The 14,788-nt window shown below is 46.3% G+C and overlaps 7 protein-coding genes across 7 annotated transcripts; 3 read left to right on the forward strand and 4 right to left on the reverse strand.

Moving 5' to 3' along the window:
* Nucleotides 1-132: 132 nt before the first annotated feature.
* BGW36DRAFT_357489 (uncharacterized protein) lies at nucleotides 133-2,488 on the forward strand (the record flags this gene model as incomplete). The annotated part of the gene is made up of 4 exons (XM_046213879.1): nucleotides 133-1,159; nucleotides 1,220-1,652; nucleotides 1,719-2,019; nucleotides 2,081-2,488. The coding sequence occupies 4 exons, from the start codon at nucleotides 133-135 to the stop codon at nucleotides 2,486-2,488; spliced, it is 2,169 nt and encodes a 722-aa protein (XP_046074554.1).
* BGW36DRAFT_137271 (uncharacterized protein) lies at nucleotides 2,394-4,911 on the reverse strand. The gene has a single exon (XM_046209409.1). The coding sequence runs from the start codon at nucleotides 4,790-4,792 to the stop codon at nucleotides 2,744-2,746; it is 2,049 nt and encodes a 682-aa protein (XP_046074555.1). The 5' UTR covers nucleotides 4,793-4,911; the 3' UTR covers nucleotides 2,394-2,743.
* On the reverse strand, nucleotides 4,899-5,558 carry BGW36DRAFT_137249 (uncharacterized protein). The gene has a single exon (XM_046209408.1). The coding sequence runs from the start codon at nucleotides 5,447-5,449 to the stop codon at nucleotides 4,997-4,999; it is 453 nt and encodes a 150-aa protein (XP_046074556.1). The 5' UTR covers nucleotides 5,450-5,558; the 3' UTR covers nucleotides 4,899-4,996.
* A 78-nt stretch (nucleotides 5,559-5,636) lies between these two features.
* BGW36DRAFT_375125 (C6 zinc finger domain protein) lies at nucleotides 5,637-7,754 on the reverse strand. Its single transcript, XM_046215730.1, has 2 exons — nucleotides 7,518-7,754; nucleotides 5,637-7,470 (listed from the first exon to the last, which is right to left on the reverse strand). The coding sequence occupies exons 1-2, from the start codon at nucleotides 7,595-7,597 to the stop codon at nucleotides 5,751-5,753; spliced, it is 1,800 nt and encodes a 599-aa protein (XP_046074557.1). The 5' UTR covers nucleotides 7,598-7,754; the 3' UTR covers nucleotides 5,637-5,750.
* Nucleotides 7,755-8,083: 329 nt separating this feature from the next.
* Nucleotides 8,084-9,566, forward strand: BGW36DRAFT_357492 (F-box domain protein; the record flags this gene model as incomplete). Its single annotated transcript, XM_046213880.1, has 2 exons — nucleotides 8,084-9,389; nucleotides 9,445-9,566. 2 exons carry the CDS (start codon nucleotides 8,084-8,086, stop codon nucleotides 9,564-9,566), a joined length of 1,428 nt encoding a protein of 475 aa, XP_046074558.1.
* Nucleotides 9,567-10,183: 617 nt separating this feature from the next.
* BGW36DRAFT_425657 (uncharacterized protein) lies at nucleotides 10,184-10,708 on the reverse strand (the record flags this gene model as incomplete). Its single annotated transcript, XM_046220145.1, has 4 exons — nucleotides 10,184-10,292; nucleotides 10,504-10,546; nucleotides 10,604-10,643; nucleotides 10,703-10,708. 4 exons carry the CDS (start codon nucleotides 10,706-10,708, stop codon nucleotides 10,184-10,186), a joined length of 198 nt encoding a protein of 65 aa, XP_046074559.1.
* A 790-nt stretch (nucleotides 10,709-11,498) lies between these two features.
* BGW36DRAFT_137477 (pyruvate kinase) lies at nucleotides 11,499-14,038 on the forward strand. The gene is made up of 7 exons (XM_046209410.1): nucleotides 11,499-11,832; nucleotides 11,893-11,937; nucleotides 11,996-12,042; nucleotides 12,098-12,178; nucleotides 12,234-12,355; nucleotides 12,454-13,287; nucleotides 13,338-14,038. The coding sequence occupies exons 1-7, from the start codon at nucleotides 11,709-11,711 to the stop codon at nucleotides 13,663-13,665; spliced, it is 1,581 nt and encodes a 526-aa protein (XP_046074560.1). The 5' UTR covers nucleotides 11,499-11,708; the 3' UTR covers nucleotides 13,666-14,038.
* Nucleotides 14,039-14,788: the final 750 nt, after the last annotated feature.

The raw sequence follows: 14,788 nt of genomic DNA on the forward strand, positions 1-14,788 counted from the left end.
ATGGGTATGCAAAAGAACCCCGAAAGACGTGCCTAGAATCGCCAACGATAGGACGTACGCGAATAGCGAATACCAGAAGCATCATGAAAAGGCTGATTAGCTTACAATATCGCTGTAGTGTATATTTGCAGCATGGCTACAAGGCGACGCAATGGTTTGCTCTCCTCGTGCGAGCCTTGCCGACAGTCCAAACTCCGCTGTGATCACTTGATTCCAGTATGCGGACGATGCATCGAGACACAGAAATCCCACAAGTGCTTCTACCACCCCGCACCGTTAACCCGACCTAAAAAAACAGAGGGATCAGCTTCGGCCCAATCAGGGAATGGGAAGAGGGGACAAGCCGTTTTGAAAGAGAAGGCCAAACGGACAACCAATTTGCTGCAGTTGTATCGAGTTTCTGTACTGGAGGCTCCGAGCCCGGCCAGAGAGCATGAGGAAGACTGTAGTGCTTCGACCAATCGCAGTCGACATGGTAGAGTTCCTGTCTCTATCACCGGCTACCTTGGGGCTTCTAGCTGCTTAGCAGCATTTGAAGAGCCCGACCAAAGCTATTTCTCCGATGCCAATTCCTGTATGGAACCGGATGTTCCTTCTGTGTTACCAGATCAAATTAGAGCTGGGGCTAGGATCTTAGGTTTGCTAGAAGATTTACCCCTGTATGACGTCTTGTTGAATTATCGATATTCGACGTGTAGGCCTTGGGTATTTGGCCAAAGATTATCGACCGAGATAATCGGATCGCTCTACGCCTTGCGTGAGGAGATTTTTCACTCTACAAACCAGACCAAGTCTTTGAAGAAAAGACTGTTTACTTTTTCTCGAAGATTGTTTCGTAACATCTCAGAGCCTATCAAGACAGATAGAATTACGATGCCATCTCAATACTTTTCTTCAATTGCTATGAGATGGGAAACTATTGGACTGATGTTTGCATGGGTGGCTCTTTCAATGACCATAATTCCTGATAATCATGAAAAATTGCGAATTGATAACGATGGACGAATGGTGGTTGCGAAATACGAACTGAGAGATCTTGCAGTTGAAGTAGTTGAAACTTGCCTGAGTTTCTGTGATGACGCCGGTACCATGTCTGATCCGTTGACATGGCTACTGCTCCAGCACACGATATTACTTTCTGATATTTATGGCGAGACCGGTGAGTCTTATCCGTGAATTTCTGTGCCTCATTTTATTCTGATGCCTTTCCAACTCGCAGATTTCAAGCCATGGCGGAAACTAGGCGACTTGTCAAACATTATTTTTGCTCTAGGCTTGCACCAGCCTGAAAATCGCGATGTCTCCAGCATCCCATTTTTTCTATCCGAGCTCCGCAAACGTATCATGGTTGCTGCATATTCATTGGATAAACAGCTTGCGACACTTCTGGGTCGACCTCCACGGATAGCATGGCAATATTGTAGTATACAGTATCCTCTCGATCTCTCTTACGATGAGTTGTTTGCCGCTTCACTAAGTAAAGAGCAAGAAAAACAAATTCTAAGTGGCCTTGGTCCCGATGGCTGGAACATCAAAGGACGGATTACCTCGGGTTCTCGGGGTAGATTTCATCTTATGATTTCAAAGATACGGGAAAAGGTACTCGCGGTATCGCTATCTCCGCATTCAGATGATGGTGCTCAAAAATTACTGTATGTTCAATCAGATAGCGGAGCCTTTTCTTGACTTTAAATGGCTGATACAAGAACAATTCACAGGGAAACATGGATTGAACATGAGCAGATGTGCTCGAGTCTTCCGCCAGCTCTAACTATTCAAAAGTTCCTGTTTGAAGAAAACATTCTAATAGATATTGATACAAATATGGAGTCGCTAGCCAACTTGCAGCTTGAATTTCTCAACAATGACTTGATGATCAATCGGCAACTCGTTAAACAAGCTGGCAGTAATGGAAACAGAGCAGCTCTTGTGAAAGTTGCAAGAGAAATGTTAAGTAAATTGTTAATCGTTATTTCTCATGCTACCTCTGAGCGCGGGTACTCCAACTCGATATGGAATGTAAGTTATTCGGTATACGTCTAGCTCAGGCAAATGTTGATGATGATATGAAAACATGCAGCTTCGTTACCTTGGTCTGCCATGCGCTGGTGTTCTTGCATTAGAACTCCTTCAACCGTCGAAGACATACGCACTGGACGAAGAACCGTTCCCTCGTTCCGAAATCCTAGAAAATCTAAGAACATTTGCCTCCCATCTGGAGAAGTCCCTTGTTATCAAAGACAGGAAACACCTGATTACTCGGAGAGGACTAAGCGCCATCCGTAATGTCCTCAATCGTGCCCTATCTCCTGTCGAAGGTCCTTCAACTCTGTTACATGCCCATCCAGTCGATCAAGGTGTGACAATGGAAGCAAAGACATCTTTTCTACAGCCGGCTCCCTTCGATAGTCATGATGTTAACTTCATGATGGTCGAATTGGACAGTATTGACTGGATTCAAGAGTCAATCCTCCTAAATTGCACTTAGATGCAGGGACTTAATTTATCAATTTGAAAATCATTGAATGAAAGAACTGATTAAATCGTAGTACACCAGGTGGCTCCCAAATGGGGCACAAACTCGGAGATAATATGTGGTAAACGCTGCTATATGTTACGCCTTCATATGCAAAACAATCTATGACAGAGATAAGAAAATAGAGAGAGGTGCCCGATCTTCGAAACACGGCTTGAATACAAAGGAAAATAATACAGAGAAGGAATACATGCGGTTTAGACATTCTCATTCGACATCGACAACACCTGATTCAACAACAGGCTCTGTAAACTCTTTCTGACCATGAATGGGGTTATCAACCTCTTCAGAGAGGTCTGCGCTCCAAAATCCAACTCCACTGTCCAGGCTTCTGCGATCCTTGCCTCGCCCAACACGAATGTTGCCAAGCGAGTAACGTTTGCTCGGTGTCGATGGCTCACTCCCAGGCAGGCCAAGGTTTGAGTTAGTGTCGTCATTGTCATCCGACATCTCAGCAGTTGGGCTCAGCCGCCAATCGACCCTCTTGGCCTTATCATTATTTCTATACGGAGTAGGCAGTTCGCTCCCTGGAGAACTGTCTGCTGTGTTTTTTGGCTCGGCAATATCGCTAGACGAATTCTGCCAATTTGTGGTTCTAGCTTTGGATTTCCTCTTCTCATTGCGAAGAGAGCTCAAGCCCCGATGTAAGATATTGCTGAAGATTTGTTCTAAATTTTCACGAGATTCAACCTCTTCATCATATTGGGCCTGTAGGCCCGTGTTGAGGGCTTTCATCTTTTCGATATTATTTTTACCGTCGGAAATCTCGCTTGACAGGGTTTCCAGCTGCTTCAAATGTCTGCATCGTTCTTCGAGATACATTGAAACCTCGCCCCTAAGAGACTCAATCTGAGAGACATATTTTTCAATCTCAGTATCTTTAGCTTCAAGCTCGAACCTAAGCTGGGCAATGGTTTCTTCTGCCTCCTGCGAATCTCTGGATGTTTCAAGAGCCTGTTCCAACTGGCTCACAATAGATAGATACCTATCGTTATCCTGTTGAAGCTTTTTATTAGCATCGATATGTCTACTAATCGTGGTTTGTTGATGCCGAATTTGATTTTCACGCTGTAGAACAATTTGCCTAGTAAGCAGCATGTCACCCGTTAATTCGTTGTGAGCCTCTTTCAGTGTCACAAGTCGACCCTGCTCCAATTCAAGCTTTTGGAGGAGCGTATCAAACTCGTTTTTCAAAGCACGGTGCATGTTGAGAGCACCCTGTGCTTTCGACTTCTCGGATACTAGGGCATTGGCAACTTGCCTCAGTCGCGACGTGAGGGCTAGCAGAGTCGCCTTTCCGTCGTTTAGATCAGAGGCTGTTTCTCCAGGGAATGTACGCTCGAGATCCATGCGGGCAGAGCGGAAACATGTACGCAAGTCGTTGAGGATTTCGTCGATAGTCGAGCCAAAAAATCCTATGTTGGAGAGTTCGATAAGAGTACTGTCTAATGTCGCCACGGCATCATGATCAACTATTGATACTTGAGATGAAGTGTGTTGCATCGAAGGATGCGTCGCATTGGGTACATCGGAATAGCAACGATCATTGTGAGATCGGAAAATCGGCGAAGTCGACATAGAAGGCTCATCAACCATCATAGTGTCCATAGTGCCACAGTCTTCCAGGCCAGTCGTAGAAACATACTGTGCAGCTTCATCGTTCGCAGATTCTTTCTGAAGGCTCTGGACATGTGCTTCTTCCTTTTTAGTCTCGCGGTTCTCCCGCTCGATCTTGTTCATTTCATCGCTCAATCCGGATCGCCAAAGTCTACGTCTGGTTCGGGGCTCGACAACCTGCCGCAGTGGAGTGAACTGTACATACGTCGGCAGATCTGACTTGAAGCTTGAAAGCAGTGGATCGAACATGAGGTTGGTGTGTCTAGGTGGCGCCGACCTTCTTCGTCTACGATCACTAGGTGTCTGGCAGTCAGAATAAGCACGATCCTCGCTCATTGATGTACGGGATATTGCCGGCGTCAGTCCGGTATTTCCATTGGAGAGTTCATGGTCGATAACAGGGCCAGGGTCAGAGAAGCGAACTCTTTTGGACCTTCTGGGTGTTTTTAGTGCTACCAGTGCATCCTGCGCCTGCTGCCGACAGGATAGCAAGGGTGATGTACCAGCTGGTGAGGGGGAAACATCACGACCCCTCTTTCGATTGTTACCAGTCGAGGTAACACCGTCCACTTGGTTTTCCATAGCAAATAACGCGTCTTGTGGACAATCAGCAAAAGCAATTACCAGGAGTAATCTCATATTGACATGGAATGGACCATACCTCCACGCAGAGAAGCAGTCGATGCCCAATTGGTTGAAGTGAATAAATTGATGGCGCAAATCTGTCAAGAAACTATGAAAATACTAAGAGAGTTGTTGTCGAGAGAGTTCTCAAGTTGTGTTGCCGAGAGCGATTCGAGAAGTAAATAAACAATCGCCGGCGGTGTCAATTACCCAGCGAGGTCAAGTCCGTACAAAAACAAACCAAAGCATCCAGTTATTCTGATTCGTCGACGAGAATTTGCCGCAGCCGAATATGAAAATGAACATAAACATAAACATGTAAACAATCGAGTCCGGCAGATCCAAAAAGGACAAGTACGACAAACGCGTGCATACAGTAGTGTCGCAACGCAATAAACGGTGAGAGAATTTATTGGATATGATAACAACAAAAGTAAATAGATCACTAACAAGCAAGCTAGCTACAGCAACTAGATCACACCACAATAAGACTAAAAATGCAGGCAGCAGGCTCCAGTTCTTTTTCGTACCTCTCATGTCAATGGCTGAGGTTATTAGTTCATAACAAGCACGGACTTGTACATGATTGCCAAATTGGGAAAATGTAAACAAACTTCTGGATGCGGGACCCACCCCACATATTGATGCACTCTGCTCTCTGCTGTATAACATGTTGTCTACAGGATTCGATACGTTTTTCTTTTTCGTCTTTATTTTCCTATGGTCAATTCACATGTCCCATTAGTTTGTAGTGTATCGTGTATCAGGTTGTATGTTTGCCTAAAGAATATATATTCCTCATAATCACGTACAGTCAATCTAATAAATCTAAATTCATTCACTGGGAACCTCATCCATTGAAAACTTCAATATTATATTTCTATAAAATTGGTTAACTTTGTAAATGGATGCTCTATTTGTTCTCTTAAAATTCGTAAATATCAATTCAACAGTTTGATGCATTTTCGCTAAATCAAGGAGCAGCAATGGGAATGTATTCATGAATTATATGCCAAGTGTCGTTCACAACATCGCGCTCAGTCCATGTGAATCGTAAAAAGACCTGATCATCCCTTCGATTCCACTTCGCAATGTCCTCCTCACTCGTCCCCGGCGGAAACCCATCTCGTGGCCGAAACATATGGATAGGTCCAAGACGCGCTTCTTCCGGGATGAGCGCTGCAGTTGGATCACTAATATCTAAGTCCATAAGTGTAGGATATTGACTTGCAGTGAATTCGGACTCCGGAATAGCGAAAAATTCGCCAAGGTCAAACTTCGAAACGTCGTTGATCATGGTTCGGCTAGGGGATTGGTATTCGCTGATTTCATTTGTAGGTCCATTTGTGGGTTCCGGGGTCGTAGAGGCGATCGCTTCTTGAGCTGCTTTCATCGCCATTCCGTATCTTTCTTCTAGGACCATGACTCGTTCGCCGAAGCTTACGGCGGAGTGGGATTTGTGCAGTCCCTGTAGCTGAGGTGCTCGGCGCAATAGAGCTAGCGATGTGCGTCGGATTTTAGGATCGCGACATCTGAGACAGGTGAACCAGAGCGGATAGCCGACGTTGATTTCAAAGGTAAACGGTGGCTGAGTGCCATCCGACCGAGCCAAAGCGTCAAGAGAGATGCTGGTATGTTCAACTATATTTCGGAAGTTAGGTATGTAGGAGTCAGTAATGATCTGCGATGGCGATAGGCAGGTCTCGGTTATTATAAATAACACTTCATGATAAGTGAAAAGGAGGGCGCTGATGCCCATCTGTCGTTGTGTTAAGACCTCTTTTGTACGTAGTGAATCCATCAATTTGGTATAGGCAGAGAGCCAGTCCCTTAATCCAGCTGATAAAATTGTTTGCTTATTTATTAATTCCTGGGGTACGGTGGAGGTATGAATTGTTCGTCGATATTCATCACACATATGCTGCAAGAGCGTGATCTTTACACCCAGCAGAACGAGGGCTTCCCGCGCAGATTTGAGAGAGACAAGTTCTTGGATCAATTCATGGTCAGTGTCTCCAAGTAAAGCGTGCACCGGAAAGCCGGAAACGGGGAGAGCGATAGCTCCTAGGCGGATGAAGATTGGAACGATTGTATCCTCGATCAAGGATGCTTCGGCAAATGACAGGATCCCGGCGACCATTTGGGCGCGTGAATCGAGGATAAGACGCACCCCCTGTGAATAAAGATGTATGGCATCTTCCACACTTCCCTGGAGAGCCTCGATACACATAAATAGTATACATGTAATTAGCCCAACAAAGATGTTTAGGCGGCCATCTTCAATTCGCTGCCGAATAGCAGACACCGAGCGTGAATACCAGTACAGTGCGTCTCGGTGATTTTGGTTGAGAGCGCGCGAATGCTCGTGGCTTATTGGAACGAGATCGGGACATGGATCGGGGCTCTCAAACAGTGCACTGATGGCGATGATGGCATCCCACACAGCGGGCTCGCTCCGGCAAACCTGCGGGACGATGGTGCTCCAGAAATCAACATCCAGTTCACCACCAACTAATGTGGCGGCGTGTTGAAAATAGTAGGCGAAAGACCTACGCTCTCGCCACACCGTGTTCGGTGCTAACGAAAGCGGGTTGTCGAGGATGGAAACTGAGCCATCGTACTCGCACTTGCGACCCGTGCTGGTGCAACGGATACAGTGCGGCTTTTCCTCTCCGCACTTGACTTTTCTGATCCTAGAAGATGTTTAATACTGGACACTCTCTATGAAAAAGCTACCTACTTGCAGGTTTTGCATCCATGTCTTGACTTCAGATGGCCCGTTGGACTACGCCTCGAACGGGCTGACGGGTCAATGACCATATTGCCGGCATTCCAAGGAGTGTGCTTGGTGACTACAGGCCAAGATCAAGTTGTTGGAACGTCATCTCAACCGTGTTTCACAAATGATGTGAGGTATTGGTGTATATCATCTCCTTAAACTTACTGGTTAGGCTATTATTAGACCCCGGAATCTTTAGCCCCCAAAACTATTGGTAGCTCACCGCCTGCTTGACCGCCCAGGAACAAGACTGGCAGTAACACAAAACACCAGCGCACGGACCACGTCATGGTGAGTGACAGGACGATGGCCAACGCCGGCCTTTCTTATCTCTTCCTCTTCTTCTTGCTGTGCATGGCCTTTCATTCAAACATGCTCCAAGAGCACTACCATTGTGCTATGCTCTGTCTGTGAAGCTTCCTTCTCTCTTCTCCATTCTGTGGGCTATCGCACATATCTTATGATGTCATCTTAAGGATTGACGACCACGGAATAATCCAGCCTGGATAGGGCCATTCACTTTTAGCATGGCTGATGCACCCTCATCAGGTAGCGTTGCGTGCCTCACAGTACTACCCGATGAGCTTAAACAGCACATATTTTCATACCTTTCAGCTGTGGATATTGCTGCCGTCTCACAAACTTGTCGAGTTTTGTACCAACAAGCCCAGGAAGAGAAGCTATGGCAAGAGCTTATTAATGATCATCTCCCAAAGAGACTTGAGAAACCGGGCATGTTTGAGTCTTTCCAACGTCTCTATTCCGCCCATCATCCGTACTGGTTTTTGCCGAAAAATAAGATTTGGTTCTCCGATTTCGAATACACGGGCCAGCTTATTATTGCTCGCTACGACCACCGCAGGGGTGTCATCGAGGCTTTTCGGCTGGTGGCGGGGATAAAAGAAGAGACATTTTCACAATGGTCGGCTAACCCAGAGGTCATTATACAGTCCTTTAACCCTCAGGTGAGACTCTGGATGGATGATCCGGTTATTGAGATGAGAAACGCCGCCTGCCTGCCCCCAAGAGATCGACAATACTCTCGCGACTATTTCAAGATGTCTAAGACAGTACAAGGGTCAGGTCCTTGCAGCTCGTTTGTATTGTGCCGTGGAAACGTTGGCAAGCGTCCACCGATTCGTAACGATTTTCTCTGGCCTCCTGTTACTATTCCTAGTGAAAAGTCGTTGCGGCGAAGTCACGAGATGCTTAAAAATGAAAAATCTGGCATGTTCCTTAACTCTATAAGCGAGTCTGAAAATCCCACCGCGATCTCAGACACTAGTTTTTATATCCGCAAGTGGCTTCACTTTGGACTTAGCCAGCCAATGATTCCGAGTGACCCCGGAGACCAATTGTCGACTTATGCAACTCTTAGTCCCGAGCTCTACGCGCCAACGAAAGAGAAGCCTTTCCAGGGAATTTGGGTTGGGGATTATAATTTTCACGGATGTGAATTCCTCCTATTTCTACAGAGAGATGCTGGCTCGATCGCACCACTGGGTCACGCTGATAGAAGTCAGTTTGTCTTCTCCAATGGTGTGCCTGGTATACATACTGCTGGATTGCATAATGAGCATGAGTTTGAGCGAGCTAGCTTACCGAACTCTGCACCTAGCAATGACGCCGAAGAACATAATGGAATGGTGTTCCGCGGGCGTCTTGAAGGAATCAAGCTCACTGGTGACCCGAACATTCCTCGTGGCGAAATTTCCTTTGTCGCAGAGGATATTGGGCCAAGTGGAACCATTGGTATTGCGGAAGATGACGAATTCAGGGGCGCTCGCGTCGTTCGTAGCAAGGGTCACATTGCCTTCCAGCAATATACAGATGGTAGGTGTAGTCTTTTACATCTATGCGCCTTGGATGATACTGACTATTCTTGCAGATCGGTGGGTTGAGACAGAATTGTTTCTCATATCTCCAGACTGTGTGGCTCAGTATTGGAAGCCTATGCGCCATGTATCTTTCTTCCGCAGAGTCAACATCGATCAATACACCAATATCTGAGGAACGACTTGCTATTTTGCACATGTCGGGTTCTGAATACATCATCGGGGCGTTTGTGATATTGAATGGACTTGTCTGACACAGTAATGTTGGGAATTATTGGTCAATCAAGATTCGTCTTTATGCATCCCTCTTCCCACGCAAGAAATAGACACATGTCATAGAAAGGGCCTTATGGTCTCTTTTTGTACACTAACAGCCAGATGCAGGTAGGTTTTAGCAAACACAAGGCATAATGATATTCCAGACAATAATTGTGATGGGTCTTAACGCATAGCTAAGCTAATGAACACATGATAAGCTAATAGCAATAAAGCAAAACAGTAATGATGTTCCTTTCCATAAAAATGGTATGCGCCATAAACTGAGACAAGAAGCAATCCAAACGCCACTTTGTATTAGCAATAGCTCTCAGGGTAACAGTACTGCACCCTTTATCCAATTCTTGAAGAGACAAGAGAAGAGACAAGAGAAGAGACAAGAGAAGAGACAAGACAGAGACAGGATAAGTGTGCCTGTATCTGTCATGTTTATGTCCCTCTGTACAGCATTAAGGAGTGGGTTTCCGGCATTGCCACCGACATATATAACATCCCTCTCATATTTCATTCATTATATCAACGTCGTCGTTCAAAGTACGAAGTCGAACCCAAAACAGCGACAGACTGGTCCATAATCCACTCGCCCACGCCGAGATAGCTCTCTACCCATTTCTTGATATCTTTGCTGTCGGTAATCTTGTCAGAGTTTAGACTGGGGCTGTGCGCACGAGTCCTAGAAACATCGACTCTGTCTTACTTTCTGTTCGGGATGGAGAAAGGAAGCAGAGCGATGTTGGGGACAGTCGCGCAGACGTTAGCTATATCCGAAGAAACTAATAGTGTGTGCAAAGGCTGCGGACCGCAGTTCTAATGACTATGTTTTTCGGGGGACATACGTGAGGCCAGTTGATCTTTTGATTCCAGCGAGGAAGGCGGAGACTGTTGATTCTTATTAGCTGCAGGTTTGACCGGGCAGGTGGGAAGAATAGTTTGTACTCAGAACCGCATCGAATGCGTAGTGTGTGAGGCGACCAAGCTGTACAAATCCTAGTCAGCTATACGTACTGATACGGTATCTCGTCGAACAGAACGTACCACCATTTTGTCTGTTTGTGCGGGGAGGACGAGGGAATAGGTTTGCTGATCGGGGATCGGCGAGAAGATATGTCGTAATTATATGCTGGTTCAAGAGACGGGTTTTGGTATACTGTTTGTACTCAATAATGTATCCGCCTGGACGGACTGATAGACGAATAACGACCGGCTGTAGTTGGTCGCAACAACTGATCACCGTCGTGATCACGGGGCAACCCGGCCGCCGAACGCCTGAGCCAATCAAGTGATGCAAGTCAGCTGACCGAAAGCATAGTCACGTGATGGAAGCGTTATCGATAACGGTAATTCGTTCAGAGCTGTCAGCCAATCAGGGCTCCGTTTCGCTCCCCGCTTGGCACCAGAGGCAAAAAAAAAGATGCGCCAACAAGAAAGAAAAAGCAGACTCGGCGATGCCAAGTTATTAGAATTATTTTATGCAAGACAACAGCGGCTGTGTTATGGTTACCTCTGGATGGCGAGATCAGCATCAGCCGATGCAGCGCCTCCTGGCAAGACGTATCATATGCGGACTTTTTCGCTTGGCCTTTGGACTACGCTGCATGGCATCGATAGCGCGCTTTCCTAAGGCTTGGATGCTGAAATTGGAGGCGGCAAATAGAATAGAATAGCTGTCTTCTATCATTGAACTCTTATTAATTACCCTATCCTAGTACGTCAAGCGCGACTTATCAGGTCCGAAGCCCCCGCGGTTTTCCCTAACCGGCACACCGGAGTGCCTCAGGCCGTGAAGGCTAGCAGCCAAAGCAAACAATTTTGACGCTGTTCCCAATTGAGCCTTGGGCCAACAACATTTTCTGTAGCGCCCACGTCTTCCTCCAGCTCCCCCCATCCACCCCTCACTCGCTCCTGCAACAGCTGCCTCTGCGACTTTTCTCTCCTGCCTTCCTGTCTCTCTACGCAAGGCAATTCTGCAGCAGTTTTTGCTTCCCGATAGACTTCCCTTTACTTGCCATCTCCCTCCATCGCCGCTCTCGTCCCAACAAAAATGGCTGCCGCCAATTCTTTCGACCACCTCACCAACCGCATGAAGCTGGAATGGTTTTCCCAGCTTCATACCGAGATGGTCCCGGACAGGAACTATCGTCGTACCTCCATCATTTGCACCATTGGTACGGTCGCATTGACTGACCCCCTTCTCTGCTGAACCATTGCGCTGATAGCCCCTCCAGGTCCCAAGACTAATTCGGTCGAGAAGATTAACATGCTCCGCAGAGGTAATCTCCAGAGCCGTCAATCCATCAATTACAACCCGAATACTTACAGTTTCAACAGCTGGTCTCAATGTCGTTCGCATGAACTTCTCTCACGGCTCATACGAGGTTGGTTCTCGTATTTGCGAATCCACTGCATTGATCGGCTAATTGTCTTGCCTAGTACCACCAATCCGTTATCGATAACGCCCGAGAGGCCGAGCGCGTCCAGGCGGGTCGCCCTGTTGCCATTGCCCTTGACACCGTGAGTTGTCCTGTCAGCATTGACTTTCCATTGCTCACACACTTCCGTTTGGCAGAAAGGGCCCGAGATTCGTACCGGAAACACTATCGATGACAAGGACTTTCCTATCGCTGCTGGAACCGAGTTCAATGTCACCACCGATGACAAATATGCCACTGCTAGCGATGACAAGAACATGTACGTGATTCTCCTGATAACCTCGTCGACTTGTAGTTCACGTCTTCTCGCAATTAAACAGTAGTCGAGATTGGCTCACTAATTCATTTTTCTTGTAGGTATCTTGATTACAAGAACATCACCAACGTGATCCAACCTGGCAAGCTCATCTATGTCGACGATGGTATTCTCTCTCTCGAAGTCATCAAGGTTGTTGACGACAAGACGGTCCGCGTCAAGTGCCTTAACAACGGCAACATCTCCTCCCGTAAAGGTGTCAACCTTCCCGGTACCGATGTAGACCTTCCCGCTCTATCTGATAAGGATAAGAACGACTTGCGATTTGGTGTTAAGAATAAGGTCGACATGGTTTTCGCTTCATTTATCCGCCGCGGTGAAGATATTAAGGAGATCCGTAAAATCATGGGTGAAGAGGGCAAGGAGATTCAAATCATTGCCAAGATCGAGAACCAGCAGGGTGTCAACAACTTTGATGAGATTCTAGAAGAAACTGATGGTGTCATGGTTGCTCGTGGTGATCTCGGTATCGAGATTCCTGCTCCCAAGGTCTTCCTTGCTCAGAAGATGATGATTTCCAAGTGTAACTTGAAGGGCAAGCCTGTCATCTGTGCCACTCAGATGTTGGAGTCCATGACATACAACCCTCGTCCCACCCGTGCGGAGGTTTCTGACGTAGCTAACGCGGTTCTTGACGGCGCTGACTGTGTCATGTTGTCTGGTGAGACTGCCAAGGGTAACTACCCTTCGGAGGCTGTCTCCATGATGCACGAGACATGCCTGATCGCTGAAGTTTCGATCCCTCACTTCAGCATCTTCGACGAGTTGCGCACCCTTTGCCCTCGTCCTGCTGACACTGTCGAGGCTATTACCATGTCTGCGGTCAGTGCTAGTCTGGAATTGAACGCTGGTGCCATTGTTGTCTTGACCACAAGGTAAGGCTTTCTCTTGCTGACATGATCATTCTCCTGCTAATATTGATTAGCGGTAAATCCGCCCGTCTGGTCGCCAAGTATCGCCCCGTCTGCCCTATTATCATGATCACTCGTAACGAGTCTGCTTCCCGATACTCTCATCTGTACCGAGGCGTCTACCCCTTCTACTTCCCAGAACAGAAGCCCGATTTCAATGTCAAGATCTGGCAGGAGGATGTCGACCGCCGCCTGAAGTGGGGTATCTCCAACGGTATCAAGCTCGGCATCATCAAGAAGGGCCAGAGCGTTGTCTGTGTCCAGGGCTGGCGCGGAGGTATGGGCCACACCAACACCATCCGTGTGGTTCCCGCCGAGGACAACTTGGGTCTCGAGCAGTAAATAATTTCAAGCCAAGCGTAATCAAGCTAGAAAACCGACCGATTCGACTTGGAAAAGCGGTTATAAGATCAAGTAGTCCGGGGTGTGAACCCTACATGGGTTTGCATGCAAGTTGGGAATCCATCAGGTCCTCACAGACAGGAAAATGTCTGTCCATTAGACATTTAATAACAACACCCAAAGGAAAAAGCCGGTCGCTCTGCTGGATCATTCTTGTCCATTGTTAGAAGACTAGTCATTTTTCTTCTTTCCAGTTTCGAGCTTTTCATCCTGTATCTGAGAGCATGAGCATGACTATCATTGCAAGTTTCACATCCTAATGTTAGATTGTACTTTGAAATGAAATCAATTCCTCCTTTCATTCATCAGGAAAAAATAAATCGAAGGGAACTGTGTTAGTGTAGGCATAAATGACACAGATTTGTTCGGATTCTTCAATATTACATGAGAAAATCAATCCATGCATAATTTCCGAATCCTCAAGGAGCTGTTAGCATGTGTAAATAAATACCCGAAGAAGAATGACAGAATTCTCATCACGATACACGCGCCCCATGTGTATCGAAACTGATTTCTTCCTTTACAAATCATGTAATTTCATGATTTGATTCTCTTCTTCATTTCACCTCTTCTTATTTTTGAAAAAGGAAAATAATAAAAGGTAATGAAAATGGCACATCATTTTCTCATATACCCGAGGCTTGTGCCTCGGTCCCGCTCCCCCGAAATTTGCCGATGGGCGCAGTCAGTTTGGTCGTTGGCGTGAGCCTTTGGGATTTTGGCAGATCCTTAAGGCTGGGCTGACTCTAGTTATTCTAGTGAAGGTCATTTTCTTTCTCTGCGTGTGTTGGTTTCATATCAATTTACTTATCGTCATGTTTGCAAGTATACTTGTAGGAACAATATGGATCATTCTAATAGTTCATAATGAGAAGTATTATTATACTGATGTGATCTCGTTAGAAACTAGACTTTTTGGTTTATTCTAGAGCTCTTCTGTGTCGCTATAGTATTTAGAGAAGTACGTAGTATGTTATTATGCATAATTACCAGAATAAGCTAACATTTGAAACCAAAAAAGCCATCCATGTCAACTATCAATCAGCTTATATCTGGGTTGTAA

The sequence above is a fragment of the Talaromyces proteolyticus genome, assembly GCF_021365285.1.
Source record: "Talaromyces proteolyticus strain PMI_201 chromosome Unknown BGW36scaffold_4, whole genome shotgun sequence".
Taxonomy (NCBI): domain Eukaryota; kingdom Fungi; phylum Ascomycota; class Eurotiomycetes; order Eurotiales; family Trichocomaceae; genus Talaromyces; species Talaromyces proteolyticus.